Here is a 13,143-nt window from a genome sequence, read left to right on the forward strand (position 1 = left end):
GTTAAGACTTGAAGTAGACGTTAAAGCAACTGAAGTGAGAAAGCAGGCTAGCAGAATTCACCAGAGCAGTACAGAGACGCTGTCACAGAAACACCAGAAATGACACAACTCGCTTACCGCAATACGTCAGCACGTCAGCTAGAGAGCTTCACACAACATGTTTTCTGTTACAGAATAAACCTTCAAATCAGACAAATACAATCTTAATCTCTAAAATTCAACAAAAATGAAAAGTTTATCTAAAACGTCATCTTGTTGACTCGACATCTAAACCAATCAGCTGTTAGATCAGGTGAGAGCCAGGCGGTGCAGTCGGTGGAGAGCAACTGCAGCACCTGGCTCTAAAAACTGTGGCTGCCTTGCTCTCGCGGTTTTATCACTGTCCACTTTTGTAATACGTCAGAGCAAGTCGGGATGAAGTCGGACACAAAACTAACCAGCATGCTTTGTGCGCCGATCGCCGGTGATCGAATCTGCGCAGGCCTGGCTCATCTCGAACGAACCTATTGTTAATGTACCTCCATACTCTGAGCCCCCGTAGAAGAAGAAGAAGAAGTAAGAAAAAGTATCATGTGGCGATGCTGGCCAGGTATTGCGGAGCCTCCCGCAAAAAAACAAAAAACTAAAGCAAAAGAACCTGCTGAGGCTGAGATTTTACCGACTGACAACCAAGAAACGGAGGTTAATGTTGCTGCTGCTGCTGCTGCTCCCGCCGCCGCCACCCCTCCGTCTCATCCACCGGCAGCATTAAGTGACTTGACTTTTTTTCCTTTAAATTATTAATTATTTGGTTGGCTGGTAAAATATCTGCCTGGCTGGTAAAAAATTTCACTTACCAGCCAGCCAAAAGTTAGTTTTGGACCCTCCCGTAAAGGGAAAAATGATAGCCAGTTAAAGATATCAGTCTCATAAAATACGCTAAAATATTAATTTGGAGTTTTGATTAATAATTAAATTAATGACAACAACCAAAATTAACTGTAACGCCTGAAGAGGTTGACTATTCATTCACTCTTGTGCAACATTAAACAGACAGCAGGTATGATTCCAAACAATTATATTTATTCACAAACTAGCAAAGCAAACCAAAACACACAAATTCTAACTAAGTATATACAAGCTTGGTGTATATGTGTGTGTGTGTGTGTGTGTGTGTGTGTGTGTGTGTGTGTGTGTGTGTGTGTGTGCGCGCACGCGAGAGAGAGAGAGAGAGAGAGAGTGAGAGAGTGAGAGAGAGAGAGAGAGGCAGGCAGGTGTGGTGATCAAAGAGCCGTTTGGCCTACAAAACAAATGGCTGACAACATAGAACTACAAGATGGCCGAATCAAAGCTGGCATCAGGTCAGGGAGGTGTTTGTCTGCCCGTGTGGTCAGGACAAAGACAAAGGAAAAGAAGCGGGAACTTTGAGGTGCCTGTTTGGGTGTAGCTCTGTTGAAAGCCTATTTGTTAATGAGTCTATGTGAATGTGATTTGTGTTGCAAATAGTCTGGATTAGTGCAGAGATTGTGTAGTTGTGTGCAAGAATCTCTTTGTGAACAGTGTTAGCAAACTAAACACTTAGCTTTGGCGAAGCCAACTAATCAGTGACCTAACTGCAAACAATCACAACAATAACTCAATGACAGCATTAAATCACATACAACAAGTTAAACAGTCTTGCTTAGCCTGTAAAGCTGTGATAAAGCTATGCCCAGTTGTTACGTTACCGATCCTTGAGTGGATGGGAAGAAGAATCGCTTTGGTGGTGTGCTGCTTTGTTAGCTTGCAGAGGAAGGCTGGGAAGAGCTGTGGTTCCAGCTGCAGTCTTTGCTGTGTCCTTGTTCCAAAGGTTCTGATCCGAGGAAGCCAGTCGCTCAGGGTGCTTGCAGAGTTAGACGCTGGGTGCTAACTCACTTAGTTCCTTGTTGCTGGAAAGCTAGTTGCAAACCTTGTGCTTGCAAGTCTAACTTCTCTGGCTCAGGTTTGCCTCAGCCTTGAGCGTGGGCAAGTTGTAGTCCAGGAAAAATAAAAGTCTGTGAGCAATTGCCCCACCTTTGATGGTTCAGGGCAAGGAGCAAGGGCCTGAGCATCTGGGCTGTTCCAGGCCCAGCAGGAAAGAGGTGTGGGCTGCTCCGCAGTTCCCGAGTAAGAGGGCAGGACTGTCTGAAGGGAGCAGACCTTCTACAGATGCCTGTGACATCACAGAGTCACATGTCACTGTATAAGTCCTGTCCAATCAAGTTGTGAGACTTGTGTCTCACTGAGGTGTGAGGTGAGACATCCTGGAGATGGGTGTCAAATAGCTGTCTTTGTTTGGAGAACAAAGAGCATGCACAGAAGGAAGCCCTTAAATGTCCAGTGATGATTTTACCAAATGACAAATCATCTGTGGTCCTGTGAATCCCAACACTGCCTACCTCAGATATGAGTGATTACAATACTGATAGTCATACCACCGCGGACGTCACCTGGGTCAACAAGGTCTGCGTCAGTTGTTAGGGAACCAGGGCAACCTGATGACAAATGGGACATCTCATACATGGGCAAAGGCGGAGAACATGGAATTGGAGCTACTCTACCAGCAACCCCAGTGATAGGGGATATATGCAGATATATGCAGAGCATGTGGGACCAATGGATATTTCAAAACCCACAGTCAAGACTAACTAAGAAACATCTGGTAGCACAGTGTTCCAACTAGGGATGTCCCGATCACATTTTTTTTGCATCCGATCCAATACGAGTCCTTTATCTTGAAACCGAGTCTGATCTGATACTTTGCAAAGCATTAAGAAAGAAAAAAAAAAAGAATGCATCCAAGTTGTCCCATAAGGTTTTTTTTTTTTATTTAAATAGTATCCAAAAAGCTTATCAGTGGTTCAGCAGTACAAAATGTAAACAAATTAAATATCTTCTTCTTGTCTTCAACAAACAAAATAAGCCTGTATCTTTTGTAGCGGTTTGACACATGAAACAAATATTTTTCTTTTACTCAGTCAAACCCCACAAAGAAACCATAAAACAGGTCCCTTAACACCAAAATTAAATTGTTTTTACCTGGTTTCTGTAGAACAAAAGAATTATACTCAATTTTCAAAAATACAAATACAACCGTAATCAGTTTCAAGAAAGTATATATTCTTTCCACCAAAGAAAAGAAATGTTCCGTTCCATTCAGTCAGTTCAATCCAGTTCAAACAAAGAACTCCACTCTGTTTCCAAATAACATATCACAGTTCACAGTTCAATTCAGTTCAATCCACACAGTTCGCTAAACAAAAGAAAACTCCACCCCAGGTTTTCTCGTTAACAAGGAGGTAAAGAGAATCCACTGTTTGCTCTGACTCAGTTCAGTTTCAAAACAATAAATCAACCCGGCCCGAAGGTTCCAAATAAGGAATAATGAAACGGAAAGTAACCCCCGGCTTTTGCCAACTCACGGGAGTCGGGTTTGGTGGAAATATGGAGCTGGGTGTCATCCGCATAGCAGTGGAAGTGGATATGTTTCCGGAAGATGTAGCCAAGGGGGAGTAAGTAAATGATGAATAGCAGGGGCCCCAGGACAGAGCCCTGGGGCACACCTGTGGTGACTGGGAGTGGTTGTGATGTGAATGATTTGAGTTGGATGAACTGAGAGCGGCCAGAGAGGTAGGATTTGAACCAGTTGAGGGGGGTGTGTGTGATGCCAATAGAAAGGAGTCTGTCCAGGAGGGTGGTGTGTGAGATGGTGTCGAAGGCCGCACTCAGGTCAAGCAGGATGAGGATGGATAGGAGACCGGAATCGGCTGCCAGGAGGAGATCGTTGGTGATTTTGAGAAGTGCCGTTTCAGTACTGTGGAGAGGGCGGAAACCAGACTGGAATTGTTCAAAAAGATTATTGCGAGAAAGGTGGGAATGGAGCTGAGAGGCAACGGTTTTTTCAAGTGTCTTTGAGAGAAATGGAAGATTGGAGATGGGACGGAGGTTATTGTGGTTATTGGGATCTGCGCCAGGTTTCTTGAGTATTGGGGTGACAGCAGCTGTTTTGAGGGGTGAGGGAACAATTCCAGTGGTGAGGGAAGAATGGATTATGTGCGTGATGAGAGGGGCCAGAGAGGGAGCGGTGGCTTTAACAAGAGCAGTTGGAAGGGGATCTAACTGGCAGGTTGATGATTTGGATTTTTTGATCAGACCAGTGGTTTCGAAAAGGGACGGTAGAGCAAATGCTGAGAGTGACTGGGAAGGGGATACAGAGGGAAATACGGAAGATGAATTGTGAGAGGAGCTGGGAGCAAGTTGCTGATGGATGTTATGAATTTTATATAATAACCCACGATGGCAACGATGGTGGGGATGGGGCCAGATAACTGTGAGGTGATGGATTCAAATGTGTGGTAGGCATGGGTAGAAACCGGCAGGACTTGCCACTTCTCACGGTAGAGCATCGCGAGGCCTCCTCCCCTGCCAGAGTCATGCGGTCGACAGCTATAAATAAATCCTCAACAGAGAAAATCAAGCTTATGGTCCGTGATAAGATCCTGTATGAGCTGACACTTGTTCGTGAGCGAGCGGATGTTTAACAGTCCGAAATTCGCATTGGTGTTATCATGCTTGTGAGATGAGGAGGCAGGGGCACTCAGTTTTATGTAGGAGAGGTTATTTTTATTTACAGCTTTGAAAGTGGACTGAGGGAGGAAGGGTCTGACAGTTACAATGGTCGCAATGGGGAAAGCAGTAGCAGAGGGGTGTAGTGACATTAGGGGCCTGTAGGGGGAGTAGACGGAGACAGTGGTACACTGAGAAGGCACAGTAGAAGAAGAGGGAGGGACCTGTGTGTGTGAGTGGGTGAGGTGAGTAAACAGTCAGTCACGTGGGTATGATTGGACAGCGTGCTGCAGGTTGGCTTTTAACATGGAGCTGCCGAGTCTGTTTGGATGGATACCGTCGGGTTTTATCAAGGATTGGCGATTCCAGAACAAGTTGAAATTATCTATGAAGCCTACACTGGGTGCCCTGCAGACAAACTGGAGCCAGGTCTGGAGCTGGAGGACTCTGCTGAACTTTTCTATCCCACAGCCGTGAGGAGAGAGCAGTCCACTGGTGAAGATGGATTTGCCAGTGCTGGTTAGGAACTGTAGGAGTTGTCTGAACTGTGATTTGGTCACCTCAGAGTGTTGAAGGGATGAATCATTAATTCTAATGTGAACAATAATCCTGTGGATGGAAGACAGCAATGTGTTCAGCAGATCTGGGAGTTTTTGCAGTATGACTGTGACTGTGGCTTCGGGGAAACAATGCGTTACGGCATTAAAAAAGCGGATGTGTTGTGTTAATGAGTCCCCAATAATTAAAGTAGTCGGAGGAAAAAGGGGGCGAGGGGATGCTGAATGTGGGGTCTCACCAGAGGCGATGAAGTGGCTGGAGAGGGACAGGCAGAGACGGGGACGGGAGTGCGCTGCGGTGCCGGTGTAAACAGTGGCATGGAGCGGAGAGTCTTGCGGAGAGAGGAGCGCTCATGTATGGCAATAGAGGGCCTCGGAGGTGACGTAAGCCGTGAGACCCCTGGGACGGAGATGGAGAAGGAGGGGGAGGACACTGGGGCTCCTCATCAACAAGAGGAAAAGCGAGGGGTGCAAACTTATTCTCCAGCTGGATGTTGTGATGAGGCGCGTGGGAGGAGCGCCTCCCTCTCCTGCCGAGAGCAGGGACCAGGCACCAGGGCTCAGAGTCCGATGGAATGGAACTGGTCAGGGCCCTGGGCTTGGCCCCCTGTCGTATCCAGGAGTCATCAGAAACGGTGTCTGGAGGGGGGTCAGCAGCGGCGGCAGCTGGCACCGGAGGAGGAGTAGCTTCAGTGGTCTCAGGAGCAGCAACAGGACCGGAGGGAGCTGCGTCAGAGCCAGAAGCACAGAGGGAGGCAGATTGTGCAGGGCCGAAGGTGATGGTATCCATTATAAGCTCGACTTCACGGATCTGGTACAGGGTGGATATTCGTCCCTCCAGTTCTGTGATCCTCTCGACGAAGCGGGAGCAGCTGACACAGCCGGAGGGAGAGGTAAGCGGAGCCATGTTGTGTGTGTGGTGTGTGGTACCTGGGGGAGAAGGATAGAGAGAGGAGGCCAGTACACGGGCTAAAAGTGCACAGTTTTATGGTAGCTTAGAGATTAAGCGTAGGAGCCAACAGAGAGGGCACAGCGTTGGAATGGTATTAGCTGCGGTGATCCACAGAAAGAGTGACAGAGCAGTAGCAGGACTTACCAGCACGGGCCCAGAACTGGGCCCGCTGCGGAGATCAGGCTTCAGTGTAAAGGCAGCAACTTGACACCTGGTATAATCCTCAGCAGATGTGCTTCGAATCGTAGATAAAACAAGGTGGTGGTGACAGCAGGGAGGCCTGCAGCGATTCTCACAGTACAGAGAGCGCAGCATAGTCAGCTGACAGAAATTTTCCCACACTGTCAATGCAGGTCCGGTCGTGCTTTGTCCACAGTAAATGGCAGGAAGGGTGTTAAAGAGGCATCAGGGTTGGCCGATGTATTTATGGCGGTAAAGGAACCAGTACCCTCCATGGAAGAGATGGCTGGAGGCCAAGATAAAGGCAACACGGAGAGAAGTTAGCCAACTAGCAGAGCTACAAAGAGGAAAGATGGTGAATAAAGGGGTACCAAGGGAATACAACAAGCTCTCCAAAGACTAACAGCTCTGGCCACCAGGCTGAAGAGATACACCAAAGAAGTAGAAGCCAGGAGAATAAACAGGATGTTCTCCACTGAACCAGCCAAGGTGTTCTCTCAGTGGCAGGGAAATAACAGAGCTGAGATGGAAACATACTGAAAGGGCATATGGGAAAGAGAAGCAACCACAGCAACCTTTCTGAACTAGAACCAGTAGCCCCTACATGGTGCATACCACCGTCAGATAGAGGAAGTGGCTGATATCAAGAAGAACTACCAGTGGCTGGAGAATGCTGGACTGACAGACAGCACGGAGGCACTAGTCATTGCAGTACAAGGGCCATAGAGGCCAGGATCTACCACAGCAGATCAGACCCAAGGTGCAGGCTGAGCAAAGATGCCCCTGAGACGGTCCAGCACATAGTGGCAGGGTGTAAGATGCAAGAAGGATCAGCGTACATGGAGAGGAACAACCAAGTGGCTGGGATAGTGTACAGGAACATCTGTGCCCAGTAAGGACTCAAAGTACCCAAATCCCGATGGGACACACCACCAAAGGTGGTTAAGAACAACAGGGCTAAGATCCTGTGGGACTTCAGCTTCCAGACTGACAAACACATAGTGGTGGTTGACAAACACCAGAAGAGGGCAGTGGTGGTAGATGTGGCGATACCAGCCAACAGCAACATCAGAAAGAAGAAACATATTTATATTTACATTTATATATATTTATTATTTATATTTTTTATTATTTACATATATATATATATATATATCCACAGATATATATATATATATATATATATATATCACACAGATATATATATACTAGTGGGTGCTACAGAGCCAACAGACAGCAGCCCCCCTCCATGGTCTAATACTCGAGTAGATTGGAGTTTTTAACAGCAGAGTGGGAAATTGGAGAGATGTCCTCTCGCAAAGCCAGTGCGATTTGGTAAAGGAAAGTATTTTTATTTAAGCATTCATCTATTTATGTGTTGAAACAATTTCTATATCAGAATGCACTGTGCTGTACCGAACCAATAAAAGCTCTCAGTGGTGGGTGACGTAATTTAACCTGTCTGTTTTGACACAGGAAACAATATGTTGGCCAGCTGGTAACAAAGATCTCCAATTACAGTAAGCTTAAACATGTTTCTGAAGACATTTTAGGTGAGAAATAGGCAATGCAATAACAGAATCTTGGTCTGTATTTTATCAGCACTGTTTAGAGTTACAGTTTAATTGGAGTTTGAGAGAGAGAGAGGGTCAGGTCTCTATCTTAATCCGCTTCTGTACTCTTTGTATCTCGGGGGGCAGGGATACGAAAATGTGGAAGTTCAGTCTGTATTTTGAGCAACAGCCTTACAGCCGAAGACAATACACTGGATAAAGTCGGGTCATCCTGCAGTTTTGAGCTTTACCAGAGTTCACTGAAACTTACGACCCACACTGTAATGATGCAAAGCTGGTTGAAAATCAGTATCCTTTTAATGTTTTTTTTTTCAGAAATTTAGTATGCTCTTCCATGAAGTTGCGGAACCCATGAAACAAAACAAAAAACAGAGTTGTCAAAATCTATGCAGCAGAGGCATCTTATAAATTTTACCTTTGTATCTAAACTTGCAACACAGTGCAACGTGTTTTAAAGCTTGCTTCCAGATAACCCTAATGACAGCATAGGACTGTTGGTCAAGTGTCCATTTAAAACCAATTCATGAATAATTGTCAAGTTGCTCTACAAAGTTTTTTGTCTATTGTGTCATTACAGCTGATGTCTGGTTTACCAAAACTATAGTGACCACTTGAGATGAAGCTCTGCTTTATCCAAGCTGTAAATGCTGGTTTTGAAAAGTTTGTATGATAAACTGAGCCATACCTGACCTTGAGCTTAAATGGAACAAGAGGGACACATTAACACACAGGTTTGACAGAAGCCTGATGACTCCTTGCTGTCTGTTGATAGGTGAAGTATTTAATCAGCGTCAAATTGAACCTAATGAACCAGGTTAGTGGATTGCTTTCTTGGAATCTGAGATTTATACTGCCAACACTGTGCTCTGGAAATACTTCAGCCTTTTGGCTTATCCTTTTAAAGGCACATATACACATATGCACAGACACACTCAGTTCAGTGACGCGTATACTTCCAAAGCTTTTAATGTGCACACATACTCTCTCACAGTCAGTGTAGTTTTGTTGGAAGGGAGGAGAAATGAAGACTGGGATTTGTGAAGCCCTTTGAATACCCTCCTGTGTGTGTTTTTGAGAAAATCAGATTTTTAATTTTTTTTATCTGCAGTCTTACTAACTGTAAGCATAGACTGTATAAACAGACAGCCACTGGTGTTATTTGCAAAGAGGTCACAGGTCTTACACATACCTACACACATCAAAGATGGCAGCATTTCAAACAAACCAAGTGGGTGAGGTGGAGATCATCTTTTTCCTCCCACATTCAGCTTACTGCTCCATTTAGTCCCTCTATCCATGCAGATATGAAAGGAAAAGGAGGAGGAGAGGAAAATGGGAGGACTGCCACATACTGGCCCTTAAACACATTACTGGTTCACCTGGGCTAGTTAGGGATTTGACAGACACAAACTCTCATTCTCTGCAGACATACACATACAACAGCCACAGAGACCATGACTTCAGCTCCTTTCAGATTTGTACCATTTTACATGTATACAACAGTGAATAAGTACTCGAGTCACTTTTACGTAAAAGTCACAACTGCAACCAATTTGTAATCTTTAGAGAGATTCTTTAGACGTCAGATCAGTCCATAAAATAGATAATTCCCCCTTACAATGTCACACAAACCAGGCTCAAGTCCCTGACCATGAAGATGGTGTGGAATTTGACCAGTGACTTTTATTGCATTTAATTTCCCCTACTACAATTTTTTTTCCTGGCATCTCTCTACCATTAGCTATCTAATAAGACACAAACAATACCCATAAAATAATTATTAAAAGAGAAAAAAAATCTATCCTGCAAACATGTCTTTCTCCTTTTAGATTTTGCTTTCAGTTATGTTCAGGTGCATGGAGGGAATTATGAATATCCTGCAAAAAATTTAACATACAGCATGGAAGCAAATACAAATTGAATTATAGCTGCTGCGCAGCGATGGGTCGGGTCCGGGCATTTATAGGCAATTCTGAGCAACAAGCAGAAGAATTGGAAGACATTTAGGAATTTAGCAACACAATCTGCCTTTTGCATCAGCTGAGGCTTGAACTCACAACCTCTGAGACTAGGAATCAATTTCTATCTCACTGAGCTAATTAGTTAGTGACAATTCATGTGTAGCTTCACAAATTGACTAAGCCAGACGTGCAGGTTTAGCAGCTGTCCGTGCATGGAAAAGCAGATTTCAAACCACTGTAAAAAATTCAGTTATCGAAACAAAAATCTGAAAATACACATATTGCATCTAGACAGCATGGAGATGTTGGTAATTTGTTTGTAACAATGATTGATTTGCTCCATAAGTGAAAAGCTGATGTTTAAAATTTACATTTTTACATTGAGTCCAATTGTTCACATTAGAGCAAAATTCAAAATGCTGTCAAAAATTCAGTTTTTGAGATAAAATTCTGAAATTTGCCACACATCATCTACCATGACTCTAGAATTTTGTCATTTTTTTCATGAACATTGAAGATTTATTTAGCAAGAATTTGCATGTATATGTTTACAGTACCGTTTACAGTCAAACATTTTGATGCACTGTAGGCTCAATTTTTGATAAATCAAAAATCTGAGAAACGTAGTTTTTGTAGGACAGTCTGAAGATGCTCTGTTTGGTGTCAATTGAGCAAAAATTGTGGGAGGAGATAGGTTTAAGAAGTTTTACAGTTTTTGAAAAAAACAGAGTGAGGAACTTCATCATTTTTAATGGGTTTAAATGTACAAAAGTTTCTTCAGTATTGGGGCTACAGTTTGATGAAAGTTGTGAAGTTGTAGCACGTATGGTTGATGTGTTATGAATTTTCAAAGTTTTGAACTTTAGACGCTTGCTGTAGTGCCACCATCAGGACTATTGGCTTGAGTTTACAGCTGAGGATATCTGGCATGAGACTGGACCTTTGTGCAAAGTTTGGTGAGTTTTCGCCCATGGGAAGTATGATTTCCTCGGAAGAAGAAAGAAGAAGAATACCTAGGATTACAATAGTGTCCTGGCAGCTTAGCTGCCCGGACCCTAAATATAGCTGCAAGCAGTGATTCCAGGATTCAAGCCAGCATGGACTGTTAAAATTTGGAAGCTGCAAAGGATAAAGACCTTTGATAGTTTACATCATAGATATATATATACGTAGACGCTGCATTGACTTTGTCAACCCATTGCAGCAATACATCAGCAGCGCTGCCATATTGGAGAGAGTTGCCTGTAAATAAATGCAAGCAAAGGGGAGCTGTGGTTTTCCTGGATAAAAGGGCCTGTAAGGTTGATATTTCTCATTGATTTCACTGAGTCATTTTTATATTTCTGGGTTTATGATCTACGTGTAGTAGGAAAAAACAATTTGTCTCCACTTAATTGTAATCTTGATATTTAGGCTATGATCACTGCTGGATGCTCAATAGAGGAGAGTATGTTAGGATTATATAAACTGAATTAGTTACATGGTATAAAAGAATTCCTTGTCATGAGGAATAGTAAAAGTGCTTGTCAGTCAAGCATGGATTTGGATTATTATTATCCTTGGTTAAATACTTGTGGAAATGTCCCTATATAATGCGGATGTAGACAACTTATCAACCTGCCAAAGTAGACAACTTATCAACCTGATAGCTAACACTGTCTGATTGTCAACTCCTTTTCCAACTTTAACCTCTACTAATTTTAGAAAGGCCACCGCAAGAAAATGTGTTCTTTGTTTGGGTTATCAAACCACCTGTGGATCATCAATGTTTGTTTCTGGCTGCCAGTGGTTCGTCATAGCTAATGTAGCTAGTGTGATGATGTAGCTACGCGTAAATATAGCTAGCTCGCTTATGTTAGTGAGCCTTTCATTTTCCATCACTGCGGCAGCAGGAAGCAGAGAGATGCTGCAGCGGCTTGACCAGGGTGCATAGAAGTGACAAAAATAGCAGCACATAGTAAATGCAATTTTTTAATTTATTTTTTTTAAAAAGGGTTCTGGAAATTGCATCACAATTAACGCTTTAACACTAATACATAAAAGCACACAAAGCAAACAAAAAAAAATAACAGTCAAAACATTCAGCTGATTGTAGATGAAAAAAATTAAATCAATTATTGGTTACAAAAAAGACAAAGAGCAACATGATGACTGTATTGCTCTCAAATTTCTCTCAAATGCTCATTTTTAAATCTGTTATCAGTCTGATTTGCCTTATCTTAACAGTTCTTCAGATGCAGTGGAAGTGTAAACAGGAAAGCATACAGAAGACTTTTAGTTCCTGTTTCAGATACTGAGTTTAGGTCTTGGAATTATTCAGTTAAAAGGAGTTTAGGATATATTATCTGACACCACGTCCCATAGGCCTTAATGCCTTTTAGTACCATTACCATACAAGGCCATGGTGCTTGGAAAAAAATTAAGAAGACTGATAATGTATAGGAAATACTTAGTTTTATATGTGTGTCTGTGGGTTGATTTGCAGTCGCTCTGGTGTTATTGAGAAGTTAGAGGCCTTGGAGCTGGAGAATCAAGAGAAGATGGAGGTGGAACAGTCTGGGAGGAGTGGAGCCCGACAGGGCAGAAGTGAGCACAGACGCTTCCACAGAGAGGTAATGTGTGTGTGTGTGTGTGTGTGTGTGTGTGTGTGTGTGTGTGTGCACTTGCGTGCGCACTTGCATATTTGATCAAACAGCCAACACTATGCAGCAGTTTATAATGGATACTTGGAAGCACTGTTTTTAAATGACATCACATGGCACAACAGATGTGGATGCTGCATTCGACCTATCAGAGTAGGTTTTGCCTTTTTCCTCTGTCGCAGCACCTCCCCTCACTCTTCTATCTTTTCCCTTCACCCTCTTCCCTCCATCTCTCCCTCTCTCTGTACTGTCTTTGTTTTGTTTGTAGGTCTGAGGTTAGCAGTGTATGCTGTATGTACTTCCAGTTTCTGTGCTGTGCTGGGATTGACCTGTTGATTTTGCTTTCTTTTCCCACGCTTGCCCTCTGTGCTCTGCTAGAACCACTCAAAACACAGAGACCCAACACACCGATAAACAAAGTCACAGTCAGATGCTGTTAAACACGTGTTTTTTGTTCTGGCCCTATATCTTTTGGTCTGGCACTGAAAGATCAAATTGCAAATACAAATTAATCAGAACCTTCTAATATCATTTTTTTTTATTCCAAGGGATGTGTAACGCCCGCCAATGTAATAATGTCCACAAACGTAATAAACCACAAACGTAATAAAAATCTGCAGCATTTAATGTAATAAACCCACAAATGTAATAAATTTTCCACAAACGTAATAGCCGCTGCCTACTACAAACGTAACACGCGATTTCCCACAAATG

General features: G+C 43.3%; 1 protein-coding gene across 3 annotated transcripts in view; it reads left to right on the plus strand.

Moving 5' to 3' along the window:
- The window catches only part of mprip (myosin phosphatase Rho interacting protein), a 159,400-nt gene that overhangs the window by 80,010 nt on the left and 66,247 nt on the right, over nt 1-13,143 (plus strand). For all 3 annotated transcript variants that reach the window (XM_050060259.1, XM_050060260.1, XM_050060261.1), the window contains exon 8: nt 12,273-12,399. In XM_050060259.1, coding sequence (XP_049916216.1) covers nt 12,273-12,399 — 127 coding nt within the window. The remainder of the gene's footprint in view (nt 1-12,272; nt 12,400-13,143) is intronic.

The sequence above is a fragment of the Epinephelus moara genome, chromosome 13 (assembly GCF_006386435.1).
Source record: "Epinephelus moara isolate mb chromosome 13, YSFRI_EMoa_1.0, whole genome shotgun sequence".
Lineage (NCBI taxonomy): Eukaryota > Metazoa > Chordata > Actinopteri > Perciformes > Serranidae > Epinephelus > Epinephelus moara.